The 17,845-nt window shown below is 42.7% G+C and overlaps 1 protein-coding gene across 17 annotated transcripts in view; it reads left to right on the forward strand.

Moving 5' to 3' along the window:
- Ttc27 (tetratricopeptide repeat domain 27) overlaps window positions 1-17,845 on the forward strand; it is a 181,625-nt gene that overhangs the window by 98,908 nt on the left and 64,872 nt on the right. For all 17 annotated transcript variants that reach the window (XM_076559521.1, XM_076559522.1, XM_076559517.1 and 14 more), the window contains 3 exons: window positions 543-656; window positions 8,851-8,946; window positions 12,215-12,337. In XM_076559521.1, the coding sequence (XP_076415636.1) occupies window positions 543-656; window positions 8,851-8,946; window positions 12,215-12,337 (333 nt within the window). The remainder of the gene's footprint in view (window positions 1-542; window positions 657-8,850; window positions 8,947-12,214; window positions 12,338-17,845) is intronic.

Raw genomic sequence — 17,845 nt, forward strand, 5'->3', positions numbered from 1 at the left:
GAGCCTTAATGAAGGTTGTTGTTGGAATGCCCACCCAGGGATTAAATGTGTGCATTAAATGACTGCACTAAAGTGTGCCCATTATGCCAAGCAGTCCCCATTTACCACTGTACACTTTGTTTCCCCCAAACTTTCACTGCTGGTTCTAGTTCAAGTTTCTGCCCGAGTTCTGTTTGAGGACTGGTGTGGCTTTCTCTGCGGTTAGGTCTCAGTCTGTGCATATTTTAAGTCTCATTGTAGGTGAGTTTTGTTAGGATGTCCCTTTGAAGAAAGCATTTTGCCTGAAGTTAGGACATCTAACATGGAGGACTCTAACCACAGCTAAAAGGATTCTCCAAGTTTAAAATAATGTTCTATAATGTGAGTTGAAAGAAGATGAGAGCGCCCCCTCTCTTCTGCTTTGTTTGTTTGTTTGTTTGTTTGTTTGTTTGCTTAGGTTGTCAAATCTGCGTTTATCGGTATGTGATTTTGGGGGTTGGGGGCAACTCTAAGAGTTGTATCTGGCTTACCCCTTCTTTCTCTGCCCTCCCTCCTTCCATCAGTGTTTACTTTCACAACCGAAGTTCTGGGCCGTTCAGACGTCAGCCCTGATCCTGCGGACAAAGCTTGAGAGAGGAAGCACTCGGAGAGTGGAGCGGGCCCTGAGGCAGACGCAGGTAACGTGGTGACCCTCGCCCTCCCTCGGTTGCTGGGACAAGTGTGTGACAAGTGTGGCACAAGCGAGAGTGAGCTGGCGTCTGTTCACTCACATCTTGCTTCTCCTTAGGTTACGGCTTCTAGAGTGCGGTTTGGTGCAAAGCTCAGCTTTGTCTCTACTCTGTAGCTCTGTGACCTCAGCATTTAACCCCTGTAATCCCGAATCTCCTCTGGTGTCCATGCTGGCCTCAAACGCACTCTGCAGCCGAGAATGAACTCCTGATCTAGTCACCTTCCAAGTGCTGGGGTTGGCATGGGCTGCCGTGCCCAGCTTGGGTTTTGAATATTGGTTCTGGTGTCAGGTGGTGAGAATGCACTTTGAGTGGGGAGCGTAGATTTCAAAGCAGAGTGATGGTACTCTGTTGCCGGGTCTGTTCTTCCTTAGGCCTTCCTGTATTTGGGGGCTCCTCATCTTCTCAGCCTGTGCCACCTTATCAAGAGAGGTGGACATTTCTACCCGAGAAACAGAATGAGAGAGGTGTTAATCCTGCCTCTGCAGGGCGTACTTTAGGGGGGGAAATCTTTCTATTTCCCCAATTCCCAAATTTTGGAACTTAGCCAAATCATGTGACAGGATGAGTCCATGGTTTGTCTAATTTATGTCTTTGTGGAGCCCTTAGCTCATACTCTGAACTTCTGCCAGTTCCTCTGATTCACAGTGTGGTACTCAGTGTTTGTTGAAATTACTGCATCTCTCGAGAGTAAGGAAATGATTTAAAATAACAAATGTATATGTAAAACGAAGGTTTTTTTTTTTAATTAAACATGTCTTAATTTCTGTAAAGATTGGTTTTCTTCCAACACTGTATAGTCCTAAATGATGAACTACTGAAGTTGAGTGGGATGGTAAGGAGGCCAGAAGGGCTCTAAGGGACCGGCTCAATCACGTCCTAGTCCTGGGGAAGGAATGCAGGCGTTCTGAAGTCAGGTAACTTGTCCAGTCTGTATGGCTGTAACTTAGTTATGGGCAGTTACATTGAGGGCTGCAATGACAGGTCCTTTAAGGACTTTTAAGTGACAGGTGCCAGAATTAAGAAGAAAATGTTGCATCATGCATGGAGTTAAATAACCAAAGATTCTAAAAGCCACAAGAGACAGGGGAATTATAAACTCAGGACAAACTGTTAAAAAGTCTATCCCATGAAATCATCTAGGCTGAGTATTGTTGCCTGCTGTGGGATGGTCTGTATGTTAAATTGCTCTGATTGGTCAATAAATAAAACACTGATTGGCCAGTGGCCAGGCCAGGAAGTATAGGTGGGACTAACAGAGAGGAGAAAAGAAAGAACAGGAAGGTGGAAGGAGTCACTGCCAGCCACCGCCATGACAAGCAGCATGTGAAGATGCCAGTAAGCCACGAGCCACGTGGCAAGGTATAGATTTATAGAAATGGATTAATTTAAGATATAGGAACAGTTAGCAAGAAGCCTGCCATGGCCATACAGTTTGTAAGCAATATAAGTCTCTGTGTTTACTTAGTTGGGTCTGAGTGGCTGTGGGACTGGCTGGTGACAGATTTGTCCTGACTGTGAGCCAGGCAGGAAAACTCAAGCTACAGTTGCCTATTCAGGTTGAGAGTGTAGGTGAGGATCAGGTCGGTGCTTGTGGAGGCCCTGTTCACTGGAATGTGTAAGGTTTTTAGCTGAGTATATTATCATGGAATCACAGCTGTCCATACCCTGGTGGTTTGAATAAGAATGGCCCTCATAGGGTCACATGTTTGGATGCTTAGTCACCAGGAAGTGGCACTGTTTGAAAGCATTAGAAGGATTAGGAGGTGTGGCCTTATTGGAGGAAGTTTGTCGTTGGGGGTGGGCTTTGAGGTTTCAAAAGCCCCTGTCAAGGCCAAAGTCTCTCTCTTTCTCTCTCTCTGCCTACAGATCAGGATGTAGTTCTCCACTCTTGTTCCAGTGTCAGCCTGGGTGCTGCTGTGCTTCCTGCCATGATGATAATGGACTAAACCTCTGAAAGTGTAGGCCAGACCCTGAGTAAATGCTCTCTCTTCTAATAGTTGCCTTGGTCATGGTGTCTCTTCACCACAATAGAACAGTGACTAAGACAGTAGTTGTACTCTACTTTAAAAAAAATGTAGAGTGTAGCTTTTTATATTGTCATTCAGCTTTCTCTTCCTCATCAGAATCAATTTTTTGAGGTATTTCTTAGCTATTTTTGTTTCTTTATTTTGAAAACTTTATTCAGGTCCCAAGGCCAATTTTTGAATAAGTTGTTCGCTTTTTAAAGTTCTTTATATATTCTGTTGTATGATAGCGGGCGAAGATTTTCTCCCTCTCTGTGGTTTTCCTCTTTGCTTGCTTGCTTGTTTCTTTATCTGAGCAGAAGAATTTTATTTTAGCGAGGTCCCATTTGTCAACTGCCAGCCTTCATTCCTGGGCAAGTGGAGTCCTAGCCAGCAAATCTTTTCCTATACGTGTTTTCTTCTAGTAGTTTGAGTGTTTTTGTACAAGGTCATAGACATAGGCTAATTTCACTCTTCTTCATGTGGATGTCCGGTCCTCCCAGCACTGTTTGCTGAAGATTCTGCCTTTTCTCCAGTGTTTGTTTCTTTGACATCTTTGTCAAGTTTTGGATGGCTGTAGTTATGAGTACTCCTGTACGAGTCTTCAGTCTTGTTCCATACAGCTCACTATGGTAACTATTGAGTGATTATAATAACATGGAAGCACACTTCCTGTACAGTGGCTGAGCATGTTGCTGACTATGGCAGGTCCTGATTCTTGTGTTAGGGGCTTTGAGTGCAGTAAAGAATGGTCAAATACAGTTCTCTGTGTTTCTTCTGCAAGAAGCTGCTTTTCATTTCAGTCTGGGTTGTTCGAGTAGAGATGAGATAATAACTAGAAGCTGCCGGGTCAGTTCGCCTGCTCCACAGTCCTGGGGCTTTGACCTGGATTTTATTTCTCTCAGGTGCCATTGGCTAGTTATTATGTAGTACTGGTTTAGCATAGGTTTAAGGATGTTGTTGAAACTTAGTAAATTTTAATTCTAATTTCTCCGTCCCTTGGGGAATTTTATTATCCTTGAGAGTCTGAAGCGGCAATCTATTTGACTGCTCGGTTTGTAAATCACTGTCGACTTCAGGCTCCTGTCAAAAAATAGCTTTTCAACCCAGCTGTTGCTATATTTGTTTAAGTACATATTTTAAATTCTTTAAATAAGTCCTCTCCTGTACACCCAGACATGTATAGAGATCGCACAAGAAGCAAATCAAAGGTGAGCTAGTACGTGATCAGTCAGCCCTTTCAGATCATCAGCTAGTCTCTGTTTGGCCTTCAGAAGGTCCACAGACACTTTGATATACTTCTAGTGAGAATGGATTGCTTCAGTGACAGGGAGGGCCCCCTGGGACCAGCACTGCTCCTTTGAAGATGTATGCCCGTACTTTCAGATGCAAGCTCACCAAGTCTAAATCATACCAGACCTTGTGCAGAGTTGGCTTACGTACTAAATCATTCTCTGTGCTAACGTTAAATTTTCGTCTTGATCTTCTGTAGGTTTTTCTGGGAAAGTCTTTACTGAAGATGGTACCAAAGGAAGAGACAATTCTTTTTTTTTTTTTTTTTTTTTTTTGGTTTTTCGAGACAGGGTTTCTCTGTGTAGCTTTGCGCCTTTCCTGGAGCTCACTTGGTAGCCCAGGCTGGCCTCGAACTCACAGAGATCCGCCTGGCTCTGCCTCCCGAGTGCTGGGATTAAAGGCGTGCGCCACCAACGCCCGGCGGAAGAGACAATTCTTTACAGTCTGGGGTTTCATTTTTCTAGGCCCATTCCATAGAGACACCCTCTGACCCATGAAACTAGTTTCTGGGGATGTGGGCATTGTTATTGTGGGGGTGTGGGAGCTCCATATGCACAAATACTTTGCTGTTAGCGTGAGTTTAAGAGAAATGACCTTAAATGGAAATATTAAGACTTAAAAACAAGCCAAGTATATTGGTACATATCTGTATTCCCAGCCTCTGGGAAGGTGAGTCGGGAGGATTTCAGGAAGTTTGAGATCTGTCACGGTTACCTATGGGTAAGGGGAAGACCCCACTTTTTGGACATGTGGTTTTGCTCCCAGCAAGTATACATACCGATACTTGTGATTGGTGACTGGTGCTAACAATTAACCGACTTACCTTAAATATCTGAAATAAACAAAGCTCTTGGGGGCTGGAGGGATGGCTCAGTGGTTAAGAGCACCTGTTGCTCTTACGGAGGCCTGGGTTTGATTCCTTGCACCCACATGATGGATCACAACCATCTGGAGCCCTAGTTTTAGGGGCTCTGATGCCTTCTGAGCTCTGTAGGCACAAGGCACACCAGTAGTGCACATAAATACACGAAAGGCAAAACATCTTGTACATAAATAAAATAAAGCTACAAAAATGAAGAAAATTTTAAAACAACAGTAACTCTACCAAAGCTTTCTTCAGGAAGCCATCCTTGTAGATTGGCTGAAAATGCAGAAAGTATTTTAAAAATCCTCTCATGGATGAAGGCCTCTGCGGTTACGTGATCACTTCTTTGTGGGTGGACCTGGAAGAGAGCTCAGGTCATTGTAAACGTCAGCCTGGCTTTTCCTATTGACCGTGCCTGTGGGGATTCCAGTTTGTTTGAGTATGGTAGAATTGCTTCAGAACTTCCTAGAAATTAGCTTAGTCACCCACTGCTGCCAGCCAGGTCCCTGGGCTCAGAGACCCCCCCCACCCTTCCCATGTGATACCACCAGCTGGAGATCAAGTGTTCAAACCTGTGGGCCTGTGGAGGACATTGCACATCGAACCATGACAGGATTTGGTTAGGATGGGCTTGGAAATTAGCAAATAAAAAGAGAGTCCTTTGAGCTCAGTGGAGAGAATAGCAGTATACCACCATCCTTTTTTGTCTATTAGTTTAATGTTTTTAGTTATTTTGGTAGCTAAGCTTTACTTAGGTAAATGTCATGCTTAAGACAGCAAGAAGTATGTTCTGTGTAGGAGAGAAGTAGATAGGTGTTAAATTAATCTTTATCACGTGTGGAGCCAATTCAGCTCACACCAGTGATTCTCAACCTGTGGGTCACGACCCCACAGCTTGTATATTAGATATTCTGCACATCAGATATTTACATTACGATTTATAACTATGACTTTGCTACTGTTATTAAGTAGCAATGAAATCATTTTATGGTTGGGGGTCACATAACATGAGGCACTGTTTTGAAGGTTTGCAGTATTAGGAAGGTTGAGAACCACTGCTCTAGACAATGTGATGCATATTGGCTCTATTCCATGTGGTGGTCTTTGCTGTTTCAGAGAGTACTGACTGAGTACATCAGACACAGATACCTACAAGTCACCCAGAAGTATCTGAAATGCACACAGAAAATTGATGATTAATAAGCCAAGAATTACTTACTGAGTAGCTTAATGTTACCTCGTCATATCATCAAACAACATGGATTTTGTTTGAAAATAGTATTTTACATGTAACTGGAGCTTAGTAAATTAATCGTATGATGTTACTTTTAAATTTTAGATTATTAAGTAAAAGTTTCTTTTTCTTTTTGAAAATGTGGTATGTTGATTTTTTTTTTTAAAAGGCTTTCTTTTCATGAAGGAATTCTGTGATCTTTATTTTTGTATTGTGACCATATGTCTTCAGGCAGAAGTTGCTGTTCATTCTTTACCCTCCCTGCCTCCCTGCCTCCCTCCCTCCCTCCCTCCCTCAGTGAAATAGCCCTGGCTAGAGGCATGCAACCTTTTTGCTATTAAGTTTCTGTGAAGCAAGGCCAGGAAGCTCTGTCAGGATGGTTGAGGAGTGTGGTTATGTCTCAATTTGTTCGGACTGACTTTGATTGAATAGACTCTTGGGCTGCCCAAGAAGTGATGTGTGCTACTGCGTTTGTTCCAACACGTGAACTCGCTCTCTGAGATGCTGAACCAACAAGCGGATCTCTTCCCTTGCACATGGCAGAGAACCGGTTTCAGAGCTGCTCTGTCCTTAGGAACTGGCCTTCTGTGGTTAGCGCTGCATTGCTTACAGTTCTCATCTCTGTAGTAAAATACCCGACAACAGCAACTCGGGATTTATTTTGTCTCACAGTTTGGGAGATTTTAGTTCATCAAGGCAGGGAAGGCCTGGTGAGGGCAGCTCGGTCCGTGTTGGTGGGAGCGTGAGGCAGCATGGCTGTCACATTGGCCAACAAGGATGCAGAGAATTCTAGATCAGAGTTAAAGGCAGGTGTGGCCTGCTGTTGCCCGCTAGAGCTCTTGACTCAAAGGTTCTGCAGCCTCCCAATATTGCACTCGGCAGCTGGGGACCAAGTGTTCAGACCCTCGCGCCTTTGGGGGACATTTCACATCAAACCGTGGAGGATTTTGTCAGGATGTGTTAGATTCCTGTCCTTATCTTTCTTCTCAGGAAGTTTATTGTTGATCTTTAATTTATTTTTAATTTTGTAAATAATTGAAACAACTTGGAAGTAGACACCAGTATAACAACCTTCCATATCCTGATGTGTGAGAGAGTGTGGCACATGGTGCCTTGCCCTCCTCAAGTACAGGAAAGGCGTTATCCTACACAACAGCTTTTTCTATGTTAGAATTGGAAAATTAAGAAAGGTGGGTTAATAATAACTCGATCATTGTGGGGAAAAAAGCTAACAATAATTCACAATTGAAATTCTGATACCAAGCCTGGCATGGTAGTGCACCCCTTTAATCCCTGTACTCAGGAGGCAGAGGCAAATGAATCTCTGAGTTCGAGAACAGCCTGGTCTAGAAAGTGAATTCCAGGACAGCCAGTGCTACACAGAGAAACCCTATCATGAAGCCCCACTTCTCCACCAAGAAGAAAAAAACAGGGTCTGACACCAGAAAAAGCCTGTAGTTAGTACAAATCTGACACATCAGAGGCAGGCAGATGGCTGTGGTGATGGGGCTGTCATGTGTTTGTCTGGGATTCTAGACTATGTCTGTATTGACGTTGACATTTTGTATGGGAGCTTTTTTGATGACTAGTCACTTGATTACTAGATAGTGCCAGCTTTTGACTCTGCAGTTGGCCTGGGTTCCTGTTTTCAGAGAGCCATCCTGGTCATCTCATCTGCTTCTTGGTGTAGTCTCAGGGAGCTGTTTTTCATTACTAGGTTGGGAATTTCAGGACATCACAGGAATTCAGTTACATAGCTTGCAGCCACCCGCTGCACCATACAGATGGTCTTACATGAATGGATGCCCATCCTTATATCTCTTTTACTGAGGAATGAGAGTTTAGGAGTCCAAGAAAACATTGAAGAAGACCCCAGACTCAAATGGTAGGCAAGAGCAAGGAACGTTTATTTACCAGCATGCAGGATTGGCCATCTGTACAAAAATGGTGACCCAGGACAAAGGTGTGCAGGTCCTTTTAAGCATGGCTAGGGGAATTTTAGGAACAGTTAGGTCATCTCAAACATAATTGGCTAAACAGGCAGCAGTTATATTAATGCATTTTTGATAGGCTGAGGTTTTAGTTTTTTTAACTTTGGACATACTTGGGTAAGTTTCGAGGGGGTTGCGGGAACTGTCCTCATTTGGACATTGCTTTGAGATACTGTGGGGTGACTCAGGCCTTGTATGTTTCTTCTCCCTTGTCCTGCTGTCAGGGGTGTTGTTGATTAATAGCCCATTGTGTAAGACACTGAAACTTAGACCAGCTTGTAAAATGGAGGAAATTTAGACCTCTCAAGACTACTTGTTTGTAATTGGATAGACCTGCTTTTTCTCATTACTTAATTCCTAAGAAAAAACTCCCAAGTTTCTCATATAGTTACTCTCTCATTGACATTGGAGAGTGACATTGTCAAAATCGCATCATGGTGGAGGTAAATACAATAAAGAACAATTTTTCATAGAAAAAAATGAAAATTTTTAATAAGAAGGTTAGTTCTTTGAAAGCTTTATTATGGGAAATTTTAGTTTAAAAAGTTTCCTGGTAATATCTATGTGTGCGTGTTTATAGAACTATTGATTAAATTTCAATTTTAAAATACTTAAACTGAAAAGAAACTTCATACATCTCCGTTGGCCTTGACAAAATGACTTGAGTTCTTTATTTATATTAATTTTTATGTAGGAACTTCATTTACATTAAAATGACTCTACCTACAGATTGTGATTATTGTGTGTTCTTCAGGCTCTTGCAGACCAGTTTGAAGATAAAACTACACCTGTGCTGGAACGTCTGAAGATCTTCTATTGCTGTCAAGTGCCCCCGCACTGGGCTGTCCAGGTACTTCTGTTTGTCTTTGTGTGAAAAATGCTCGGAGTCAGAGAAGAAAATATGTTAGAAAGGGTTGACTTAAGTATAACTATTGAATTTTTAAATATTTCATTGAAATGAATAAAAGCAGTTGGGGATTTTCAATTGTTTCAAATTGCCGTTTTGATTAAAGTGGTAATGGATTTAAAAAGTTTTGAAATGGTTTTAAATTGGTAGTAGGTAGAATCCTAGAAATTAAGATAGGAGAATCATAAATGCTTTTGTTTTCCTTTTCATGAATTGGAGTTTATTAAGGAAAGGTTTTCATACAGATTTAAGCATAGGTGTGGAGAGAGGGAGGAAGCGTGGGAGGAGAGAGAATGCACTAGACAAGAATGGATTTGGGCTTCCTTTTCAAAAGGACATTTTCTATTAGCTTTTAAAAGATTTACTTTTATTTTTATTGTGTGTGTGTGTGTGTGTGTGTGTGTGTGTGTGAGAGAGAGAGAGAGAAAGAGAGAGAGAGAGAGAGAGAGAGAGAGAGAGAGAGAGAGAGAGAGAGTATGACCATGGAGTACAAATGTGAGCTGGTTGACATTATGCAGGGGACTGAACCCTCCTGTCCTTGGAAGAGGAGAAAGTGCTCTTAACTGCTGAGCCATCTTTCAAGCCCCAGCATTTTATATTCAAATGTCTTCAGAGACTTTCTACCAAACAATAAACCTTTGAACCTTTTAATGGTGTTTATAAAAAAAAAAAAAAAACAAAAGGAAAGCATTTATTTGATACGTTATGTTTTGAGATACCCCTGACTGTTCTCTTTCCAGGGTGCAGGGTGACTGGGGGAGCTCCTAAAGCCCCAAGCTGCTATGGGATAATGCTCTTCTACACTGTAAAGATCTGTCACTTCTGTTGGTTTAATATGCTGATTGGCCAGTAGCCAGGCAGGAAGTGTAGGCTGGGTGACCAGACTAGGAAAAGGCTGGGAAGATGAAAGGCAGAGATGGAGTCACCAGCCAGAGGCAGAGAGAGTTAGATGAGAATGTTGGACTGAGAAAAGGTACCAAGCCATGTGGCTAAACTAAACATAGGCAAGAATTATGGGTTAATTTAAGTGTAATAGTTGCCTAGTAACAAGCCTGAGCTATTGGCTGAGCATTTATAGTTTATATTAAGCCTCTAAGTCATTTATTTAGGCAGCAGCTGCCAGGTATTTGTGAACTGGCGGGTGGGAGAGATTCATCCATCTATACCAGACTGAGTTGGCATGCTGGCCTTTTGTCCCCATGATTCTCTTGGATTATAGATCTGCTCCCCCTAGTTGTTTCTTACTTGATGGAAAAGAAAATTGAGCCCCCAGTGCAGTGAACTTTGCACAAGAACTAGCTCCCGGTGTCTTGACATTTAATATAGCTTACCTTCTCTTACCTTTTTCCCCCATTTGAGACTGAATCCTAGTCTGTAGTCCCAGCAAGCCTGAAATGCACACAGCTTTGCCTGCCTCTGCCTTTCAAGTGCTGGGATTAAAGGCTCACTTAGCAGGATACATACATTTTGTTCTGCAGTTTCCAGTTATCTTATCGCACTAATGTTATCAAATGTCCCAGATTTTAGAGATGGGGCACTGTAGCACATAGATTAAATGATGTAGCCAGAGGTGTCTAGATGATTAGTGACGGCATTTTAGTCAGCTTCTTGACCTATCACTGTGTGTTTTACACACAAGAGGAATTAGAATTAGAGAAGCTGTCTAGTGTGCAGTGGCCAGAAGCCCTGTTAGGAGATTCCTTCAACTCGGAGGTTCATTTATTTCACTTTGGATGCTGTAACTCAGGAGCAGCTTCTTTATCCAGCAGAAGGTAACAGCTGGGGCCTTTGGTACACACTGACCCCAGTCTGTGGATTTGTGAATGCCTTGTCCTGTGTGGTTTGTGTCTGGTCAGCAGTTGAGATTCTGAGCTATTGTTAGAAGAAAGCGTGTCTGTTGAGCGTGTAGCTTCTGTCCTTTGGTTAGAGCCTGAGCCTTTACCACCTGAGCTCTCTCTCCAGCCAAGAGTGTGGCTGTTGTTGTTCTGAATGGACTACTGGGAAACCCAACTGCTGTCCAGAGAGACTTTAGACAGTTGTTTGTCTGCTTAGGAAGCTATGATTTCAGAGTCCTTAGGCAGTTTGAGAAAATGTAGATCAGTTTTCATGAAATTAAATCGCCCCTTTTCTTTTCATCATAGTGACTAGCCATATCTTTATGTGTTACTTTATTGTAAGAAAGTCTTTCCCTCGGTCCAGCTATATCATCCTGGCTCGTAGTCTCCACCTTTTAATAAAGATATTGAAGTACTTAATTAAAGTACTTAATTAAAGATATTGAAGTAGCCTGTATCTAGTTTCAGAAAAGATTCAGCCAGTGCTCTGAAATTGCCAAATTCTCCTATATTTTGTGGTACATAGAAATATTTGTAAGCCCTGTTGGCTTCTCTTTTTTGAGACGAGGTCTCACTGTATGTCCCTGCCTACCCTGAAACTTACTATGTGAAGACCAGGTTGGCCGCCAGCACACAGAGATCCACTTGCCTCTGCCCCCCAGCATTGAGATTAAAGGCTCACACCTCATGTCTAGCTTCCATTAAGCTTTTTAATTCTTCCGTGTGAGCTGAGTTTCAAAGAGCAGTAAAGATGTATTCAAAAGAGAAAACAACGCGGTTACCAATGACATGAAACCAGACCTTATTCAAAACATCATCTCCTTTATTTTCTCGTAATGTTGAGTACATTGTTTACTGGCCCTTACCTGCTTTGCTCGCTCATCTTGATATTCCAGGGGCTGGGGAATTAGGTGACGTAGATTACTAGACTGTGTCTAAAATAAGTAGGACTGCTTGAGACAGAGCCTGGGATGCCCTCATGTGTAAATTCCCAAGGATGAAGCACAGAGACTTTAATGGTGTCTGCATTGCTTCCTTGGAGCTTTAAACACTGGTTTATTGGATCTGACCTTTACAAATCAGAGCTTCTCATGGAAGGAATCTTTAGATAAGAAGGAAATAATTGATTTGGTTTTTTGAGTTCCGAGTTCTTAAAAATTTGATGTGTTAAGTATTTTGATCAGTACTTCATCACCCGTATTTGCTGAAGTAGTGTGGTTCTCACAGATTCCTAGACAGTAGAGGCTGAATTCCATAAATGATGTATGCATGTGTTACAATAAGCAGCCCTTTAAAAGGCAGGCTGGAGATCCAGGAAAGCAGAATGGATTTGCTTCCTGTTGAGGAGTGTTGATGACTTTCATTTGTTTTTCTAGCGCCAGCTTGCAGGTTTGCTCTTTGAGTTGGGGTGCACCACTTCAGCCCTTCAGATATTTGAGAAGCTGGAGATGTGGGAAGACGCGGTCATCTGTTACGAAAGGGCTGGGCAGCATGGGAAGGTAGGTAACAATCACGTCTGTGAATGGTGGGCCCCTTCTTCCTTCCACACGTCTCCATTGCTCTTGAGAAAGCCCGCTTCTGACAGTATTTACTCCCATTCCTTCTTTCATTAAAGACTTCTTAGTGCTTTCTCTGATTTATATTGGGCAGCTTATTTTATGTGTCCATAAAAGAGAAAAGCAGCCTGGAGTTGGTACGATGTTTGGCATTTAAGAAAGAATAATAAAAACTTTGAAGGCACTGAATGTTTTGATCTATTTTCCTGTTGATTCTTCTATAGGTCAGCTTTGAAGTAAAATATCAGGAATTAATTTTAATTGTCTTTGGGGTACCTGATGGTTAGAGGCTGTGGACATGAGGGAGTTACCTAGGGAAAGGCTATGTGAGCCCTGATGAGGCAGGAGCCTTATGAAGTGTGTGATACGTGTTTAATTCCACTCTTAAATTGGGTCAAGAGAGAAAATGCTGGAATGTTTGCATCTGTTATAAATCTGTTGTCTCTTTTTCTCATATTTGAACCATATTTTGAGACTTGTGTCTCTACACTGTGAGTAGCCATAAAACTGGATACATTGAAATCATATGTTAATTAAAACAATTTAGTTTTATTTTATGTGTAGGGGTGTTTTGCCTGTACATATGTATGTGCACTGTGTGTGTGCTCGGTGCACACAGAGTCCAGAAGAGGGTGTCGGATCCTCTGGAACTGGAGGTACAGGCGTCGTGAGCCACTGTGTGGCTGCTGGGAACTGAGCTGAGGTCCTCTGCAAGAGCAGCACGTGTGTTTAGCTGCTGAGTCAGCTCTGCAGCCCTGCTCGCTAATGCCAATTGTACTTTCCATGACTGAGCAGAGCACACAGCAGAGTACAGTCCTCAGGTTGGTCTCCACTCTCATCTTTACCCTTTCTGTTGTTATGGAGATGAGAAACAGTGCTTCGAGGGCACGGTTTTCTTCTCTCTCTTCCTAAGTGTGACAGTTAGAAGCGCTGTGACATTTACGTGTCTTTCATGAACTGGTCAATGACGGCGAAGCTCTACGCAGTCCAGTGTGGGGAGAGACCGGCAGTGTCCCGGAGATTCAAGGTCCCTTTCATAGGTTTTTAGTCTTGCAGATAAAAGAATTTAAGATGGAGCTGGCTTATTGGCTCTACAGGTAAGAATAATTGCTATGTGCTGGGGCGGTGGTGGTGCACGCCTTTAATCCCAGCACTCAGGAGGCAGAAGCAGGTGGATCTCTGTGAGTTTGAGGCTGGCCTGGGCTACATAGTAAGAGCCTGTTTCAGACAAAACAAAACAAAACAAACAAACAAAAAATTCAAAAGTTGACAAAGCTTTGTTTTATACTAAGCTATATAAACAGATTGCCATAGAAAATACCCACCAATGTTCTGAAGGCAGAAATAATTGTCAAACTTTACTGAATAGATTAGGGAAAAAATAATCAAAGTAACCAGAGGCTAGTGTGAATTACTCAGAGCATTAGGTCATGATCAAAGCATTTTTCTCTTTTATTAAGAATTTGTCTTATGATTGATAACATCTCAAATTTGATGAAATATAGAACTGTGTTCCTTCAAAAACTTAGATTTTGTTTTGTTTTGGGGTTTTTTTGGATTTTTTTGAGACAGTCCTGGCTCTGCTTTGTGGACCAGGCTGGCCTCGAACTCACTGAGATCCACCTGCCTCTGCCTCCTGTGTCCTGGGATCAAAGGTGTGCGCCACCACTGCCTGGCTCAAAACTTAACTATTTTTTAGCATCTGTTGTCTCAAATGCTTGTTTAAAGAAGGAACGAATGGGAGAATGAATGTCTTAGTTTCCAGTCCCATGCAGCTCCCGTCTCATCATTCCTTACTGTGTAATTCTTTTACATTGGTTAAGAAATAAGTAATGACTATAGGAAATATCGTTACCTTTGAAATGGTGGTATTTTTAAAATGACCTTTATTCTTTTATGTGAGTAGGTGTTTTGCTTGCATGTGTATCTGTGTACCGTGTATATATCCAGAGTGTGTAGAGGCCAGAAGAGTGTATCAGATTCCCCCTGGAAGTGGAGTTAGAGACAGTCCTAAGCCACCATGTGCATGCTGGGAATCAAAGCCCCGTTTCCTGGAGGAGCAGCCAGCACTCTTTACCGCCACGCTGTCTCTGCAGATGAAGTAGTGGTTCTTTAGACAGAAAACGTTGGAGGTTTTTAGAACATTAAGCAAGTGTGAGAATCACAAGTATTCAAAGCAAGCTTAAAATATTAATTTAGTTATTTTCAGAAAGTATGGGAAGCTGAGATTCTCTAATTGAAGAAAATCGTATAATGCATCCATGCCCATCAGGGAAGGGATTGATGCTTCCCCTAATAACTGTAATGCTATTGTTTTCTAAGATTTCAACATGATCTTGTAGGAATTAGAGTAGTGATAAATGCCTCTATTTCTAAATATTCTTGGAAATGTATATATTTTAATCTTTAGAAATGTAGTTATTTATTTTGTTGTATATTTTTGTGACTTATTGCTTACAAATGCCATCTTGATTTTTTTGAAATTATTTTTTGGATTTAATTTTTACTTTATGTGTAAGAATGTTTTGTTTGCATGTATGTGTGTACAACACATGTGTACCAGGTGCTTGCAGAGGTCAGAAGAGTATTATATCCCCTGGATCTAGAATTATGGATGACTGTGGGTCACCATGTGGGTTCTGGGAATTGAACCCAGGTCCTCTGCAAGATAAACAAGTACTCTTAACCTCTGAGCCATCTTACCAGTAACACCCACACCCACCCCCGTCTTGATTTTTTTTTTTATTTTTATTTTTTATTTTTCGAGACAGGGTTTCTCTGTGTAGCTTTGCACCTTTCCTGGAACTCACTTGGTAGCCCAGGCTGGCCTCGAACTCACAGAGATCCGCCTGCCTCTGCCTCCCGAGTGCTGGTATTAAAGGCATGCGCCACCACCGCCTGGCCCGTCTTGATTATTTTAAAAGTTGGTTTTAACAATTCATCTAAAAGAAAGAAGCACTTTTTAAAAAAGATTTACTTACTTTTATGTGAATGTATGTTTTGCCTGCATTGGTGCCCTTAGAGCCAGAAGAGAGTATTCGATCCCCTGGAACTGGAGTTACAGATTGTGGTGAGCCTCTTTGTGGGTGTTGGGCATCAAACCCATGTCCTCTGCAAGAGCAGCAGGCGCCCTTCACTGCTGAGCCCTCTCCTCAACTGTCCCTTCCCCGCTTTTCCACATTACATTTTCAGATAAAAGTTCTGCTTCAAGTTGGAAGCAAGTGCTTTTTTTCTGAACAGTTAAGCTTCTGGAACTTGGCCATGTGCCGGTAGTTTTCACTGCATTTTGATTTCGCTAGATGTTTGACACTTTAATCCTTGTATTTTCTGCTTAATGGAATAATTTATTTTTAAGAGGCTAATTTAGAGAAGTGCCCGAGTCTAATGGTTGTTGTGATGATCATGTTTACTCCTTGTCCTTGTAGGCACTTTGCCTTTCTAATTTAGAATACTGCTTGCTGACATTCTTGCTGTTTAATGGCCATTGGCAAAGCATCTAAGATTAATTTTGGTTGACCCTGGCATCAGAGCTGGTTCTCATCTGTTAGCATTAATTTTTCAGTTATTTGGCTCACTTGTCAGAGTTTCCTTCAGTTGATGGCAAAATCTCATTTTGCTGAGCAAACCTAGTTTGGTCTCTAAATAAGCAACAAAGACTGAGCTGGCATCAGCTAGAGGCGAGGCTAGAAGGTGAGAGTGTGGAGAGAAATAAGGATTGGGTCTCATTTCCTTATAGGAAGCCAGGTTTGCCTGAGATCACATAGCCATGTCTTGATTGTGCTACATTTTCAAATTACTGCAAGCATGGATTCTTACCATTTTCTTCTAAGATCCAAGTAAATGTGTTACTTTGAAAACAGCTGAGTGTTTTTAGTAGTCAGTTTAGTTTTTTGGGGGCAGGGGTGATTTCCAAGATTAGAGTTCCTTTATGTGCTTTGTGAGATTCCATCTAAGTTCTTTGCCAGAGTGGGCTTCCTAGTGCAGTGTCTGACCATGGCGGTCTAGCCAGTCAGTGACTTTGTCTCCAGGGTGGAGTGAATGGTTGCAGGTGTGTCATGGTCTGGCTGTTGCACGTGGCCTCATCCCTCCTAGTCTTTTGTTTGTGTTACTCCCACGGTTCCAGAAAGATGAAGCTCCTGTAGTTACCTGGCTTGGTGGCTTGGTCTTAGCTCATGCTCTTGTGTCTGGAACTCTTGTCCTCTGTAGCTGCCTCTTGCTTGTTCTTTGGGTCTCCTTTGGTGTCTACAGAGCGTCTGCCTCTGCTTCCTCTCCAGATCTGCATTGCTCTCCTGTCAACTCCTCAGCTCCCAGGACTACTCTCCTGTCTCATTTGCAGCCTCCTTTCCTCTGTGCTATTCACTCTATGTCATTTAGAGCTGTGTCCCCAGCCACCCCAAGCCCCATATGACAAATAGTTGAGAATGTACTAGGAAGCAGATACCCAGTGGAACTGACCATATGGCAGAACAACCTGTTTCGTTCTCAGTAGAGAGACCTGCCCCCACTTCTATTTTAACTTTAGAAATAGAGACTGGAATTCCAATTTTCACAGTGATGATCAGGATACCATAGTCTGTTGGTAGATGTTGCAGTTCCCAAGTGCTTCTTGTGGATTATTCTTTACCCGCTTGGTTTGTGGTTATTACATGCTACTTGTAAGAAACTACAAAATAGGAATCGGTTTCTGTCATTTTGTCATACTGGGTAGCATTGCTGAATGGTGTGTTTTGTCTTCAGAGAGCCATTTCTGTTAAAGCCCGTTCTTTCCCTACACCTGCCGGCCTACGTGGTTACTGTTACTCCCTTAAAAATTGGAGATTCGATTTTAAAGGCAAAGTAATTGAAAATGCTCCACAGCTGGGTAACGCAAATAGGAGGTGACCTGCTAATCGGATAACTAGGCCTGTTTTAAATTACTCTGTTTTATCTTGGACTTGGCGTGTTTGTGTTGGCAAGTACTCTTCTGAAAAACCCAAGCCGGAGCCTGGTGTTGTCACACACATAACCGTAAGAAGCAGTTAGTGAGGCGCTGGCTGGGAGCACGTGGCTGGGAGAAGCACCACGCAGGTCGTGAAGCTGGGAGGATCCAGCCGGGAGTGGAGCCCTTGCACTCCTCACTCTTGGTCCTTGCTCGTGGAACGTGTCTCTGTACCAGGAGGAAGCTGTCCTGCTCGGAGGCTTGTCTCTGTAAGAGGAGAAAGCACTTTGGTGTTAGCTAGCTCTGCCCTAGGCATCCTTCCTCCGTGTGTCAGGGGTGTACAGCACCTTCCAGCGGGCAGTACCCTGCTCCGAGAGCTAACTCCGACACAGTGGGATCAGGCACGTTTGTCCTCTGCTTCAGGGGAGAGGACTGGAGTTAGGGGAAACCCGTTGTGTGGGTCCCTGCACGTTTGCACTGTTAGACCTCGACACGCGCATGATTCTTTTGAACTCAAGTCTGTTGCCAAAGGC

The sequence above is a fragment of the Peromyscus maniculatus genome, chromosome 22 (genome assembly GCF_049852395.1).
Source record: "Peromyscus maniculatus bairdii isolate BWxNUB_F1_BW_parent chromosome 22, HU_Pman_BW_mat_3.1, whole genome shotgun sequence".
NCBI classification, from domain to species: Eukaryota; Metazoa; Chordata; class Mammalia; order Rodentia; family Cricetidae; genus Peromyscus; species Peromyscus maniculatus.